Source organism: Panthera tigris, chromosome D2 (genome assembly GCF_018350195.1).
Source record: "Panthera tigris isolate Pti1 chromosome D2, P.tigris_Pti1_mat1.1, whole genome shotgun sequence".
Lineage (NCBI taxonomy): Eukaryota > Metazoa > Chordata > Mammalia > Carnivora > Felidae > Panthera > Panthera tigris.
The window spans coordinates 52,288,415-52,305,440 of NC_056670.1; the positions used below are offsets into that span (position 1 = coordinate 52,288,415).

A 17,026-nucleotide genomic window follows, 5' to 3' on the forward strand; every position below is an offset into this window, starting at 1 on the left:
GCGTGGATGGAGCCTGCTTGGGATTCCTTCTCTCCCTCTCTGCCCTTCCTCTACTCTCTCTCTCTCTCTCTCTCTCAAAAATAAACAAATGGACATTAAAAAAAAGTTATGGGGGATAGTAGCAAATCTGTACAACAAGGTGGGAACAAAGCCTCAGAGGTCATAGAAACAGCGGACCCTGACGCTCATCAGGTGCCACACCCTCCTGAGTGCTCTACCTAATAAATGCTTAAGAATCATGTAGCCTTCACAGCAGCCATGAGGTGGGGGTTACTATTATCTTCTCCGTGGTACAGACAAGAAAACAGGTGTGGGGAAGGTATTCTAGATAAAAGAGGCAGCATGTATAAAGGTTCAGAGACATCCAAAACCATGGCATGTTCCAGGGAATAGAAACTCAGATAATGGTAATGATATTATAACATTCACAGAAACACCATGGCCCCGAAGATTTTATGAACAGAAAAACGTGCTGAGTTATAGCAGAAATTTAGAACAGATTTTTGAAAACAATTTTATTCTTCAAAGCGCATTAAGAATATAGCTTATTGAGAAAACACCGATTCACTGAAAGACCAAAATGCTTTTTGTAATGAAGTGTTACATCCTGAATTTTGAAGATGATAGAAAAAAATATAGAATGGCCCTGTGGAACCACTATTGGATGTCATAGGTATTTCTGGAAAAACTAACTTTCTTATAACAAACCCTATTGCTGTGAGTACCCTAACAATAATAATGCTGCAGTCTTAAAGTTTAACTGAGTATCTTGACAGGCTTCCTAATGTTGAAAAATAATACTAATATAACTAAAACAACGTTTATCTACTTTATTTGAAGTAGCTTTTGTAAGATAAACTCTGTGATAATCATGAATAAATATCTATTCGTTGCCCGTTACTTACAAAGCACTATACTGCTGTGTCAAGATAATTTATTGAACAAATATTTATTGAGCATCTAACTTGTGCTAGCCATGGTGTTAATTGCTGTGGGTATAGTAACAATAGCAGCAAAACAACAATAGGGACCCAATCTCTGCTTACCTCAAAATGACTGAGGTTTTTTTTCTTCCGAAAAGTTTTTATTCAAAAATAAATAAAATAGATAATTTTATTCAAAAATAAAGTTAAGAAGACTGAGGTTTTTTTCCAAAACCTTTGTACTCAATAAGTTTTATTTGAATTTTTTAAAATGCTTATTTATTTTTGAGAGAGAGAGAGAAAGAGAGTGTGAGCAGGGGAGGGGCAGACACACACACACACACACACACACACACACACACACACAGAATCCGGAGCAGGCTCCAGGCTCTGAGCTGTCAGCACAGAGCCGATGCGGGGTTCGAACTCACAGACTGTGAGATCATGACCTGAGCCGAAGTCGGATGCTTAACCAACTGAGCCACCCAGGCGCCCCTCAATAAGTTTTATTTGAATAGTAACCTTTTTTTTTTTTTTTTTAAGGTCTCTGGTTCTAGAGGGGCTAGTGTTCCTAGTAGACTAACAAGACAGAGACTCAGTTTCAGAGGAAGAAAAAAGCCCACTCAGGGGACTCAGTCACAGGGCCTGTATCAGCACCACGCAGAACCTAATGATGTGTCTTAAAGATCAGCTTAGGGCAGGATTTTCCGACCTCAGCACTATTGGCATTTTGGGCTGGATAATTGTTTGTTGTGGGGGACGGTGCTGTATACTGTATTAGTAGCACGTCTAGCCACTGATGTCAGTAGCATCCACCTCTAGTTCTGGCATTAAAAGGTGTCTCCAGGGGGCACCTGGGTGGCTCAGTTGGTTAAGCCTCCAGCTCCGGCTCAGGTCATGATCGCACTGTTGGTGAGTTCAAGCTCTGCATCGGGCTCTGTGCTGGCAGCTCGGAGCCTAGAGCCTGTTTTGGACTCTGTGTCTCTCTGCTCCTCCCCATTTACTCTCACCCTCTCTATCTCTCTCTCAAAAATAAACATTAAACATTTTTTAAATGTCTCTAGGCATTGCCTTGGGGTTGGGGAGGAACAAGAACCACTGGCCTCTGGCCACTTAAATGTCTCCAGTCGGTGGTCAGGCTTGATCCTAGGAAGTAGTCCAAACAGTTTGAGCCGCAGCTGGGAGGAGGGGTTAAGGGTGGAGACCGGGAACATTCCAGTCACACGCACCATTCTCTTTTATGGGCATCTTGGAATATAGCTGTTTAAAAATGTTTCCATTTCCTCCTTTTCTTTTCCTTATTTGGTGAATTTGTTGTCAGCACTATGGGATAGGGGAGGTTGTTTTTCTTAACTGTTACTTTCGGGAGGAGATGGTCTCCTGCTCATTCAATCTGTGTGGACTTCCGGCAGGAAATGGCACTCAAGGAAAGTTTTGAATAAAAGGAAGATGCTGGTTAGCCAGTGGAAACAGGAAGTTGTTGCCTGTGTCTTACACAGCTTAGAAGAAAGTAAGAGGCAGAGGGACAATGCACTTAACAGAAGCGGGAGGAGAAGAGAGTGGGGTGGGAGTGGAGGAGGGGCGGGGAGCGCTGAGGAGCAGAGGGCACAGGTTGAAAGACCTTGAATCTCCTGGGGGAGCTGGCTGTGCAGGAAGCAAATGATGGCACTGTGTAGTAGGAATGGGGTCATGCGGTGACAATAAGTCAAAGCTATTGTGATTTATTAATTATGCTGCTGTGTAGCATACTGCTATACTATTACTGTTTAAAAAATACTCTCTTTAGAGGAATACAATTTTCTGGGGTGCCTGGGTGGCTTGGTCGGTTGGGCCTCCCACTTCGGCTCAGGCCATGATCTCGAGGTTCATGAGTTCGAGCCCCACATTGGGCTGGCTCCTGTCAGCACAGAGCCTGCTTCGGACTTCCTCCCCCCACCCCCCCACCCCGCCCCTCCGTGCTCTCTCTCTCTCTCTCTCTCTTTATCTCTCTTAAAAATAAATCGAAACAATAATGGAATACAATTTTCTCACAACATATAGTAAAAGCATATGCCTACATTGTAAAATCCCCTTGAATAAACAGAGAGAGAAAGAAAGCAAATGTGGCAAAGTTAACAATTGGTGAATCTGGTGAATGGTATATGGCTGTTGGGTTCTTTAACTTTCCTGTAAATTTGAAACATAAAAATCTGGGGTAGGTGGGGGGAAGAATCCGTGTAGTTTTTTAACTACATGTTACTTAGGGCTGGATGGGTCATCACAGGTATATGTTCATGGGTGTGTGGCATCACCTATGAATTGTTCTCTACAACATAGTACAGGGATGACCGATGTCCTCTTATGACCAAGTGATCTCTCACCTTGCATGTACATATTCTCAGATTCTGATAAATTCAGTGTGGAACTGTCAGAGTTTTGCATAATTTGGACCAACATTTCCTAACAAGGCAGAGGTAACTCTTAAGCTTGTCGCTTTTGCCACCGTTCATTCATACAAGGCAGTGTGTTAAGCGTTACGTGGAACACAGGTGTGAATAAAATAGACGCTCTGTTCTGAAATAATCTGATAATTTCGTAGAAATGAAAAACCTTCCACACAAATGACTTTAACACAAGGTGGAAGGTCACTGTTCCGTGTCAGGTCTTGAAGGAGGGCATCACCACTTCCTGCGGGAGGAAATTGTGGGAGGCATATTCCTGTTGCTTCGTTCCATCCTTCGGGGGAGGAGCGGCGGGGCAGAGAGGTGAGGCCGAGGTGGGGCTGGAGTGAAGAAGGCTGTGCTGGTTTGCCCCTGCCGAGTGACCGTCGTTCAGTGGGGGGAAGACAGCAACCATTTATTGTTGCTCCTGTGTGTGTGGCTCAGTGGGGGCACATTTGGCCTCACCCTGGTTTGGGTGGGCGGCTTCACTTCGAGCTGCGGCTGCTGGATGGGAGTATGTGCCTCTCTCCGCAGTTTTGTGAATCCAGTTTTGTGAATGTACGTATCTCTCATCCTCCTTGGGCCGGCGAGCTAGCCAGGGCCTGCGCTCCCAGGTGATGGCAGAGGTGGGTGAGGACAGAGAGAAATACGTGAGGCCTCACAAGGCCTGGGCTCAGAGTTCTCACCCCGTGCCTTAGGGCTGGCTGGCCGAAGTCACAGGCTAAGCCCAGAGTCATGGGTCAAGGGGGAACACTGTGCCCTTGGTGAAGTACTGGCAAGGGTATGGGTGCAGGGAGGAATGAAAAACTGATGCAGTTGATGACATATGCCTTGTGGTTATATAAACACTACATTTTTAGGAGAAAGAACTTTAAATTTTTTACAGAGCAAAATTTAAAAATCTGATAAAAACTTAAAAAAAAAGGTTCATATGGAAGAATATTGCTAGCCATCCCTTTATTTTACTTTTTTCATGTTTATTTCTTTTTGAGAGCAAGAGCGCGAGTGAGGGAGGGGGAGAGAGGGAGGGAGACAGAGGACATGAAGCAGGCTCTGCACTGACAGCAGAGAGCCCCCCGTTCAGGTCTCGAACTGGCGAGATCATGACCTGAGCCAAAGTCTGACACTTAACTGAACCACACAGGCACCCCACTAGCCATCCCTTTAAATACCAACTTTCTAGTACTGGGCAAGAAAACATGAGGTTAAACTTGGGCTTGAGGAAGATCTAATGAAAATGGTAATGGGAAATAATGTGCCATTTAATTTTAGACCATCTTGAGGCTGGCTGTAGGCCACACTTGCCCTTGATATTTTGGGCCTTTATTTTCTGCATTCTTTCTTCCTCTCAGTGACAGCCTGTCCCCTTCCCATCCCGGCATCTTTGCACTTTCCCCCTCTCCATCAAAACCTATTCTGCGGAAGGGATCTGGCAGACTCGTTCACAGTGACGCATAAGTGACCAACAAGGATTTGAGCTGGGGACGGAAGAAGGAATGGCTCTTACTGTAAACGGACAAACACACAACAGTGATTATGGTGGAGTAGTGGAGGACAGGGGGACCCAAGGAACTAGCCCAGTGACCCCAAAATCATATCCTACAAGAGGTTACATTTTTCCTGGACAAGCTACCTACTTGGGTTTGTTGGCAAGGGTATAATCACAAGAATAAGTAGGAGCATGGCTTGTATTCTGTATTTAGCATAAATAATTAAAATATGTGCCCTGACAAGTCGATACTATGTAGTAATTTTTTTTATGGTTGCAGTCACTATCTTTGAGAAACAAATAAATAAACATAGCAGACATCAGGCAGGAACTTTCTGAACTGTGTCAAGGTTAATAATAAGTAAAATGTTATAAGTAGAGACTGGACAGCAACAGCTGTGCAACATTCTTGGAAGCGAAGATTTTGATAGCATGAAGTCAGACTGTGAGCTCAGCCTTTGCTGCTACTCTGGGTGAACAAGAGAGAACGCTTGTGATAATTACAACAAAACCCACATTGCTTTTTGTAAATTACAACCATTTTGCACACTCAAAATACGATGTCTGCAGTTGGAAAATCAGGGGCATGTGGAGCAATGTTGGAAGAAGACCCGGATCAGACTTACGAGAACGTCCTGGCTGAGATTCAGTCTTTTGAGCTGCCCATTGAAGCGACTTTAAGGTAGGACTCCTTTGTATTTGTTTCTTCTTTAGTGGTGTTCAGGTGGTGTTATTCACTTCTTTTTATACTTTTCTCCATAACAGAATAAAAAATAGTTTTTGAAAAAATAGGTACAATTCTGTATATACCTAACCTTATCTCTTATCTTTAGAGAAACTGCAATAAACAACCCACTTTTTTGGGGATTATATTTGTTTCCTGATTCATCACCACAGGGTTTAAAAAATAGAATTTCAAGAGATCAAAAAGGGCGTCATGCCATCTCCAAATACGTATCCCATCTTATGAGATTTCAAAGGTTTTCTCTAAACTATCACTTAGCAAGAAACATTGAGAACAATTAGACATGTCAGTGAAACCAGTTTCTATTTGGGTGGATGTGAGTTTTAGGGAAAAAGAAGTAAAATGTTTATTTTCATTGTTGCTACTCTCGAAGATGTGGTGGCCTCTCAGATACGTTTTTCTTTTTTTTAATTTTATTTCCACATACGATTTAAAAATAACTTCTTTGGTAATATGGGGATTAATTTGCACATTTCAAGAACAGGATTAAAATGAAAGACCATGTATCTTTGTGTTAAAAGAGCAGCTTTTAAAATTTAATTCTTTCTACCTGCCTGCCTGTAACTGACACTTATCAGTGTGGGAATGAAATGGCAACCACTGAATTTGATAGTGACAGTCAATAAATATTTGTTGGCTAATATTTGTTAATTAAATAAAAGGATGGGGGAGGGGTATTGTCTCTTCATCCTCAGAAAGGGCCCAGGGCCAAGTTGCTTTGAAATACACAACAGTTTAGGGGCGCCTAGCTGGCTCAGTCGGTTAAGCGTCCGACTTCGGCTCAGGTCATGATCTCACGGTCTGTGAGTTCGAGCCCCGCGTTGGACTCTGTGCTGACAGCTCAGAGCCTGGAGCCTGCTTCGGATTCTGTGTCTCCTTCTCTCTCTCTGCCCCTCCCCCGCTCATGCCCACGCACGCGCGCGCGCTCTCTCTCTCTCTGTCAAAAATAAATAAACATTTAAAAAAAAAGAAATATACTACAGTTTAAATCTGAGTAAATTTCTTCCAAAAAATTAAATTTGATTTTGCATTTAAATATATTTTGAATATCTTCAGAGGGCCTAGGGTAGTGTTGAGGGCATGGGAAGGTATTGCTCTTTATTGGTTGATTCTTGGGTTATCAATATGTAGGTGCAGTTGTAAAATGATTAAACTCCATTACAATTTTTTCCTTACATTTTCATTTTATCCAAGCACCATGAACATCCCATGAAGAAGGGCAGGTTATTTCTACCCTATTTAATAGGTAGAAGAAACCAGAGCTTTTTTTTTTTTTTTTTTAAATTTTTTTTAACGTTTATTTATTTTTGAGACAGAGAGAGACAGAGCATGAACAGGGGAGGGGCAGAGAGAGGGAGACACAGAATCCGAAACAGGCTCCAGGCTCTGAGCTGTCAGCACAGAGCCCGACGCGGGGCTTGAACTCACGGACCGCGAGATCATGACCTGAGCCGAAGTCGGCCGCCCAACCGACTGAGCCACCCAGGCGCCCCTTAATGTTTATTTTTGAGAGGGGGAGGAGGGGCAGAGAGAGAGGGAGACAGAGATTAGAAGCAGGCAGGCTTTGTGCTGACAGCAGAGAGCCTGACGCGGCCTCAAACCCACGAACCACCGAGAGATCATGACTTGAGCCAAAGTCAGGCACTTAACGGACTAAGCCACCAGGTCCCTGGCTCCCCACCCCCCGCCCTGAGCTGTTTTACTAGTGAGAAGCTCAGTAGTTTTCTCCGTATGGAACAAACTTTATACTGTACCAGTGCCTTCTAGAACTTGTGCATTTGCCTCGTGGCTAGATCAGAAGTCTAAAGGGAAACAAGGTAAAGGGTGAGGGGAGCCTAGACATGTGTTAGTTACTGTGGCCTCTGCTGCCATTGCTGCTTCAGAGCCCTTGGTCATCAACCCCTGACCCTCTTCCCTGGTCTCATAACCCTGGCCAATGCCTATACATGTCATCCGTCCACGGAACTATCCCTAGTCTTCCTTGATACTGGACCTGACTTCCTGCTTTGGATCTTGGAGCTTTCCTACCCTCTGTTGCTAGGGCAAATATCCCCAGTCTTGTACCTGGTCTTCCTGAAGAAAAAAATCAATGCAGATCTGGTCATCACAACACTCTCCCAATGTTACCCTCAAGAGGGGAGACAGCACTGATATTTTCTCCAGGTCTTGCCCTGTCACCACCAGAGTGGGCCTGTAGTACTCACTGTTAACCTCACGTCTGGGTTATTGAACAAGCCGGGAGAACACTCTCTTCCAAAGGCTCCAGCTAAAACACCCCAGTGTTATGTGGAGGGTAGACTCAGAGCTCCTAATAAAACTTTATGTGGGACAATATTAACTAAAATTAGTTTTCTTAAATCTTTGCTTTCATAATTATTAGATGAAGACTTCTTAGGCTGACATTCAATGCCTTTCTATACATACCTATGCATGCATCGATATTCCAGTGTCAACTATTCTGTTCCACTGCTCTTACAGAACACGTCAGCTTGTGTGGCCAAATATGAGGGTTGGAAAATCAAGACAGGACCTCCATTTTGGCTGAACTAGTTTGTTAACTATTTGACAATGTGTTCTGAGATTTTCTTCCTCTCGTGTTCATGGCTGCTTATTATTATTATTATTATTATTATCATTATTATTAATTATTAACTCAGCCCTACCTCACGATTCAAATGCTCTTTCTTCTATGAAGCCTCTCCTGATCCCCCAGCCACATGTGAATGCCCATCCTTTGAAGCCCCCAAAGAATCGAGAGCATTTATTCTGACTCACTTGTGTGTGTGTTGTTATTTTATAACCGTTTTCAGGCTACAGATTCCTGAGGGCAGGAATGTGTCTTCCTTATATTTTAGTATCTTCTGCAAAATATTCTACCAGCGGAGTAGCTAGATAAATATTTCTTGAACTGATTTGTATGAGCTTCTGAACTAATGGTGACCTTGTGAAGCAAAAGAAAGGAGGCAATTGAGAGAGAAAGTTATCATTTCAGGGAAAAAGAGGAGGTGGTCCAAGTATTTGAATAGCTACAAGCTCTAAAGGCAGAGACAGTGGAAGGTGCATTTGGTTGGATGCAGACTGGCCAGCTGGGCTGCACGGGCCCTGCTGGGGGCGGGTGGTGGGGGGTGGCTGGAGGGGACAGTGAGGGAAGGGTAGGACAGTGAGAGGATGGGGCTGACCACACAGGAGAGAAACATTCTCAAGGAAAGCCTCGCATCTGGGAATTGAGAGTGAGAGACAGAGAGACAGAGAGACAGAGAGACAGAGAGAGAGAGAAGTTCTAATAGTTCTCCTGTTCATTTTTCCTTGTCAGAGATGCAAGGCACTGCTTCAACAAACATTTTCTTTTTTTTTTTTTTTTTTTTTCAAATTTTTTTTTCAACATTTTTTTATTTATTTTTGGGACAGAGAGAGACAGAGCATGAACGGGGGAGGGGCAGAGAGAGAGGGAGACACAGAATCGGAAACAGGTTCCAGGCTCCGAGCCATCAGCCCAGAGCCTGACGCGGGGCTCGAACTCACGGACCGCGAGATCGTGACCTGGCTGAAGTCGGACGCTTAACCGACTGCGCCACCCAGGCGCCCCAACAAACATTTTCTGTCATAAAATCTTAGCCTCTGTGAGCTCCCTCCCCCTGCCCATTTTGTTTTCCAGGTAGGGAGTCTGAGGTGCCCTGCTTACGGTCAGTGTTCAGATCAGAGCCAGGTGGGACTTCCTTCTCTGACAAGGTGAGCCCCGAGAGCTCAGTGACTCAGGGCTCAGAGATGGTTTCTGCTCATGTCATTGAAGGGAGACTCAACAGCTCTTCTTTCACAGGGTGTGCAAGCTTCCTAGCACTCAGCCCCACACATCATGTGCGAGAATGGGTCTCCTCTCCCCGAGGGGCTGTGGGGAATTGCTGTTGGGGACTGTCAGTGGTCCACAGTCTCTTCTGCCTTGCCCAGCTGCATTCCTCCTCTTCCCGACCTCAGACTTGGCTGCTCCCACAGCAGGCTTCTCTCAGAAAGTCCAGCCTGTCTCTGCCTGACTCCCCCAATGGGACCTTGGGTCTGTTCCTTTGGCCCTCCTTTTTTGTATGTGTGGAAAAGTGGACAAGAATCAGATGATTCTGAGGTCCTGCGTTTGTTTTCATTCTTTATGTAAAATGGCACAACTGCCTAGACTATTGAGTTTAAAGGAGAGAGAGTTTCAGGGGAGAGCTGAGACCTTATGTGTTTCCATGGTTTGTGTTGTCGGTGAAATATTCATTAAAGACATCACAGGTAGCTACAACAGTGGAATTTGGGGAATAAAATTCCAGGGTAGAAAAGTAGAATTTGAGATTAGCCATACAGATGGTGAATGAATTTAGGAGAAAAGGAAGAAATGTCAGGAAAGGTCTCCTGCTTGGCTTTGGGTATTCAGATTGCTGGTAGGCTGAAACTCACCAGCAGGTGGGGATCTGGAATTAGTTTTGCTGCCTTAACCCTTCTGTCCTGGGCACAACTGTTTTCACCATGTTACCACTGTATGCCAATTTCCACTGGATTTTCTCATTCTTTTCAGATTTTCTTTCCTTTTTTCCCCCCAAATTTTAAAATATTTATTCATTTTTGAGAGAGAGAGCATGAGTGGGGGAGGAGCAGAGAGAGAGAGAGAGAGAGAGAGAGAGAGAGAGAGCAGAACTCAAAGCAGGCTCCAGACTCCGAGCTGTCAGTACAGAGCCCCATGTGGGGCTTGAGCTTATGAAGTGTGATATCATGACCTGAGCCGAAGTCGGACGCTCAACCGACTGAGCCACCCAGGGGCTCCTGTCTTCAGATTTTCTGACTTTCACTCCAGTCCCTCCATTGGGTCTAGATATGTCCAGCTCCTTGCTAGCTCTTCCATCTGGGAGGCGTGCTTGTCCCTGGTAGGCTTCAGGGCTGTCTGGAGCCACGCTCCCAGAAACCACTAGGACTAGTCTTATTCAGCATCACCAACGTCCTTTAACAAGGATGGTCAGTAGGTCTCAAGCAGCAAATCAGTTCCAATGCATCAGTAGCAGCTGCCTGAATCTTACTTTGGGGATGATTCTGATAAATTAGTGATGGCCACTATGTACTTAGGATGGGGCAGTGGCAGTGTTCATAACATTTACTGCATTCACACTATGACTTCCTGCTGCCAGATTTGCCCATTAGACCTGGCCCACCCCATGGGTCCTGACTCCAACTTGGATGTTGCCTGGGCTCATTATGCCTCTCGGGGTTCTGCAGGTATGTTGTTAGCCTCTTAGGACAGGTCCTGAAGTCACAGGGTTCACACATCACAGCATGTCTTACTGCTGTAGCTGGATCTGAGAGAAGATAAGGGCAGGTTGAGGGCACTGCAAAGTTAGTAGGAAGTAGAGAAAGGGGACATATCCAAAGAATGGCCTTACAGAGGTCTGGGAAAAATAGGAGGAAAAGGGAATTGTACAAGATGACGTACCAGAAGAAATTTTTGTAATTGTTTTATGATAACATAATTGTTTTACACTTGTATTCACAGACTCTCTCGGGCTCTTTTCCAAAAGCTGACCATGAAGTTTTACCAGCTTAAGAGCAAACAGGATATTGTTATTTCTTTGACTTTAATGTTTTTAGGAATGAAGATAACATGCTTTTAGGAAGGGACAGAAAACATTTTTTAAAAAATCCACCTAATAGTATAAACCATATACACAATAAAATCTTGGGGTGATTAAAAAAAATATAACTTGTTAAATCAGCTGTAGACATTCTGCAATGCTCTTGCTGTTTATATCTTCAGAAATGTGATATTTCTATTAAATCTTATCCCCTTAAGGATAATGATTAACATCAAAGGTGCAGGTTTTATTAGATGTTTGATTTTGCCCTTAGTGTCTGAAACTCTAAAAATATAACCCATCTCAAACTCTTATAATATAACCCATCTCAAATGGTTAATATATACAGAGTGCTTAGCACAAGGCCTGCCTAGTACACTGTAAATGCTCAATAAATATTAGCTATTATTATTATGTCTAATTTATACCTGGGATGCATATGCCAGTATAATTTAATACGTGTATAGAATGTTGAAGTAAACAAGCATTCACAACATACTGAAATTCTGAGCAAGTGGGAAATAAATACTGAGTAATGTAAATTTTATTTTGGTTGTATAACATCCAGAGGAGAGAGGTATCCTCTTTTCAAAACTATATTTGCTAATGCTTATATTTCATACTAATGTAATATCATCACCACATTTAATTTCTGATGAGAGTGACATAATATGCTACATGTTGTGGATAAAACATGGAGTCCAGAGAAACTGTCCAGAAATAAATGTGGGCCTAATTGTGACTGAGGCCTGCTGTGTCTGCAGCATCTCAGGAAAGCCTGGGGTCCCCGATGACTGTGGGCTGTGTAGTTGCCAAATTTCTGCTGAACATTTAAATGATAGCATTAGCTATTTTATCTTCAGTGCAACACAAGAGAAAAGCTAAAAAACATTTTATACCTGGGAACCAAGTATTCTAACCAGGGGAACAGTTTGTTTATCTACTGGTGAAGTGAATGGGCTCTGGAGCCAGAAGGATGTAGGTTCGAATTTTGCATCTATAATTACTAAGAGAGCTAACTGAAATGATTACATGAATTAGGCATGAAATGTACGTATGTATGTATGTATGTGTGTATATATGTATTTAAAGTTTATTTGTTTTGAGGGCGGGGATGCACACACACACACACACACACACACACACACACACACACACACACCTGTGAGCTGGGGAAGCGCAGAGGGAGGGAGAGAGAATCTCAAGCAGGCTCTGGGCTGACATCCACACAGGACTCGATCTCAGGAACTATGAGATCATGACCTGAGCCAAAATCAAGAGAAGGCTGCTTTCAGGGAGCCTGGGTGGCTCAGTCGGTTAAGCGGCCGACTTTGGCTCAGGTCATGATCTCACTCTTCGTGAGTTCGAGCCTTGCATCAGGCTCTGTGCTGACAGCTCAAAGCCTGGAGCCTGCTTTGGATTCTGTGTCTCCCTCTCTCTCTCTGCCCTTTCCCCACTCACACTCTGTCTCTCTCTCTCAAAAATAAAATAAAAACATAAAAAAAAATTTAAAAAAAAGAGTAGGCTGCTTAACCCCCTGAGCCACCCAGGTGCCCCAGGCATGAAATGTATTTAATGTAATGCCTCCTACATAGTAAAGCACACTCAGTTATTTGTTCATTCACTCAGTAAATACATGTTTATGGAGTGTCTACAACGCAGCAGGCAATGGTCTAGGATGGTCAGTGGTCTTGCTATTGATATAGCAAGATGAAGACCTGGACATTCCTGCTCACAGGGACCTTGTATTTTAGTGAAGGAAGCTAGAAATAAGCAAATAAAAAAGTAGTATTGGCACCGCTCCCCAGGGCCACCCCCTCAGATGTGGCTGGAGCTTGAGGCAACTCAGGCTGGAGACACAGAAGACCCTGGACCCAGAGCAGCTGGGAGGCTCTGCAAGTCTGCCATAAAGAAAAAGGGTCTCCAATAAAACTATATTGCAAAAACTGGGGAAGAAACAGAATAGAAAGAGCAAAAAAAGTGGAAGAGGCAGAGCCTGAAGAATTTGTGGTGGAAAAAGTACTGGACCAACGTGTAGTGAATCGAAGGTAGAGTATTTCCTGAAGTGGAAGGGATTTACAGATGCTGACAACACTTGGGAACCTGAAGAAACTTAGACTGGCCAGAGTTAACTGAAGCATTTCTTTTTTAAAAATAAATTTTAAAAAGTGTTTATGTATTTTGAGAGTGAGAGCGAGCGAGCAGGGGAGGGGCAGAGAGAGAGGGAGAGAGAGAATCCCCAACAGGCTCTGTGCTGTCAGTGCAGAGCTCCATGTGGGGCTTGATCCCATGAACTGGGAGATCATGACCTGAGCCGAAATCAGGAGTTGGACGCTTACTCGACGGAGCCACCCAGGCACCCCAGATGCAGTATTTCTTAATTCTCAAAAAACAAGTAAAGGAAAAGATGGTATAAATAGAAAATCTTTACCTGACAGTGACTCTGATGATAGCAAGTCAAAGAAGAAAAGAGATTCTGCTGCTGAACCAAGAGGCTTTGCCAGAGGGCTTGATCCTGAATGAAAAATTGGTGCCACAGACAGCAGTGGGGAATTCATGTTTCTCATGAAATGGAAAGATTCAGAAGAGGCAGAGCTGGTGCTGGCAAAAGAGGAAAATATGAAATGTCCTCAAATTGTACTTGCTTTTTATGCAGAGAGACTAACTTGGCTCGAGTCCAGGAGATGCAGCTCAGTAATTGTTTGTGTTGGTATATATATGGCGTCTGGGTCTTGGTTTTTTGATTTATTAGTGTGAAGAAATAACATTCTAATGAAAATCAATTTTGCTATGTTCATTTTGAAGTAGGATTGGGGGGGTGTTGGGGTTCTTTGCCTCTCTAGCATTGGTTACTTTGAACAAATAAAAGCTTTCTGTAGTTGCTTCCTATATCAGAAAAGAATATTTGAGATCATGGCGTATTATTCTCCAGCATTAGAGAACACCTGTTCTAAATGTTGGGGGTTGTCTTCATAGTTGTTACTTGGTCAGAATTTGTGTTTAACTCCTATATGCCTAAGGACCATTCTGGGGTTTTTTTTTTGTTTTTTTGTATGTGTGTGTGTACTTAAAATACACTTTTAAATGGTTTTCTTTCTTTTTTTTTTTAACATTCACCCAAACAAAAACAGCATTTTGTAACTATGGATAAGACCACGTTTCTGGGATGCCATCATTTCAGCAACCTAAGAAATAAATCACTTAAATTGGAATTTTTCCTGACGCCTTAACCTTTCAAATTTTTTAATTGTACAATTTAAACATAATGTAAACAATTTAAATTGGACAATGTAAAAACAGCTATATTAGCATCCATATCCATATCTACAGTCATATAAATACAAGTTTATTTGCAAGATCCCTGAAAGGAAAATTTCGTCACTATCAACAACCTCCCCACCCAAATGAGAAAACTAGACAAGTCCTGGTGTGTTTTAGTTAGGTAAGCAAAACTTAGTTAAATGGGCATCTAGAGTTTCCTTCTAGTGAACCATTCCTTTTCAAAAAATTGAAATCCCGGTGCTATATGGACCAAAAGGTCATGATTCATGGAATGTTCAAGACTTCATTCATGGAAGCCTAATCACAATCACGTGGTTAGAGATGTTGGCAGTGTAGCACCTGCTGGAATAAATGGGGGGACAAACCTCTGTAATCTAACTTCTTCATGTGTTTTCTTTATCTCAACTCATTCCTTACACGGAGGCTCAATCGTCTCTGTATTTGAGTTACTGGTTCAGCTGAAACCAGGAGAAACAATAACTTTGTAGCTGGAATGTTATCCGGCCTTATAATGTTTAATTTATTGTAAATACTGGTAAACAGTGGTCAATCAATAGTTTTATATTTTAAAAAAGTGGTATTAAAGTGCTCTGATGAATAACAAAACAGGGTGAGGCATAGGGAGGTCCAGGGATGCTATTTTGCAGAGAACGGCCAAGGCGTAAATGTCAGCTATCATCGTCATCATTAGTACTATTTCATTACATGACATTTGTTACATTTCCAAATCCATTTTGCCAACAGAAGAACAATAGGACAAGTGAGAGGAGAGGGAGAAAGGGCAAAAGGAATAAAGAAAAGCTAAGTGGGACAAGAGTGAGGAATAGAGAATGCATGGAACAGGATGATGAATAGCAAAACCAACAGTGAGGAGATGGAAGGAAAGAGAAGAGAAAACAGTTGATGTTATAAGCTGGAGGTTGGAGGGAAGAGGAAGGAAAAGCTAGAATGGAACTCAGAGAAAATAATATTGTTCTTTAGTTGCCTGATTATGGACTCAAAAATGTTTAGCTTTGGGATGAGCAAGCTAATGGAGCTTTCAGGACATTGGTCTGAAAGGAGGACTAGTGACATCATTTGCCAGACCCAATGTAAAATTTAAAAAAAGGCCCCTTTGTTCAAAAATTATTAAGAATTACAAGATGGTGATGGCAGAGCATTAATCCAAGAACAACTGCACATGTCACATAACGACAGAGCAGCCCTAAGAGCCTAGCACAGATCCTGGCGCTCAGAAAGCATTCAGTAAAAACAGTTGTTGAATGAACAGAACCTGGGGCTAATTACTTTTGAGCTTCTCTGAGGACTGGCCCATATTTCAGAAAAACTGACTTTATTTGGCTCCAATTTCAAATTTCCTTCTATTGTTTTCCACCACGGGATCCAGATCTTTATGGAACAACGGATTCCTGGACCTGATTTTGCAGCAGGAATCCTCTGGGGCCTGGCTGGACTCAATTCACATCCTCTTGCATTTACAGAATGTGGCCACTGGAGGCCGCTGCGCCAACAAGACAGAAGTTGAAGGACTGCAGCTGTCAAGACAACCCCAAAGAGCAGCTAAAAGGCACCAATAAGGGGTACGTTATTAGAGCCAAAGTATAAAGAACTGCCTCTACTTACCTCGATACAGTTCTACAATTATGTAATGACGGCTCTTACACTCCCTAAGAAGCATTGGAATGATACTAGCACAGCCTTGAGAAGATGAAGATCAGGGAGTCAACTCTAGGGTTCCCAGGAATGCAGAGGGGAATCTTTCTGTAGAGGTGTACCTACCTCATGAAACATGGTGTCACAACACTAAGCTTAACACCGGAAGTATCTGCATGTGATTCATTCATTTTAACAACTATTCACTGGGCTGGACGGTCAACAATACAGAATTGTGCCTGTGCTTGGAAGTGGAGGCAGACTCAGCAATTTGTTTACCATCACAATATGTACTTCAAAGGATGAGCACAGCCTCCCCGGACAGCAAAGAGGCACTTGACTTCTCTGAGATTTGGAGGGCTCACTGAAGTCGATCTGGAACCACGAGTCTTACCCAAGGACATGGTCCTGTTTCCTCCCCTACGACAGGAAACAAAGTTCAGGCAGTTTCTATCCATCAAGCATTTAAAAAATGAAGTTCAGGTTCAGAAAGCCCTGATATAAAACTAGGATATTTTGTTAATGATTAGAAAAAAGAACATTGAGGGGCGCCTGGGTGGCTCAGTAGGCTAAGTGTCTGACTTTGGCTCAGGTCATGATCTCATGGTTTTGTGGGTTCGAGCCCCACATCAGGCTCTGTGCTGACAGCTCAGAGCCTGGAGCTTGCTTCGGATTCTGTGTCTCCCTCTCTCTCTCTTCCTCCCCTGCTCTCAGTCTGTCTCTCTCTCACTCTCCCAAAAATAAAGATTAAAAAAAAAAAGAACATTTATATGTCTGGTTTTTATATGTATTTTATCAAAGAGGAAGCTAAATTCTGGGCTTCCTGGTTTAAAAATAAATGTCTGGGGGCACCTGGGTGGCTCAGTTGGTTAAGCCTCTGACTTTGGCTCAGGTCATGATCTCTTGGCTGGTGAGTTTGAGCC

At 43.1% G+C, this 17,026-nt stretch overlaps 1 protein-coding gene across 3 annotated transcripts in view; it reads left to right on the plus strand.

The window, feature by feature from the left end:
- The window catches only part of EXOC6 (exocyst complex component 6), a 299,891-nt gene that overhangs the window by 68,867 nt on the left and 213,998 nt on the right, over window positions 1–17,026 (plus strand). The window contains exon 1 of one of the 3 annotated variants that reach the window (XM_007080097.3): window positions 4,429–5,514. The exons of the other annotated variants lie outside the window; for them this stretch is intronic. Coding sequence (XP_007080159.1) covers window positions 5,393–5,514 — 122 coding nt within the window. The 5' untranslated portion in view covers window positions 4,429–5,392. Of the gene's footprint in view, window positions 1–4,428; window positions 5,515–17,026 lie in introns of those variants that run through there. 3 annotated transcript variants of the gene reach the window in all.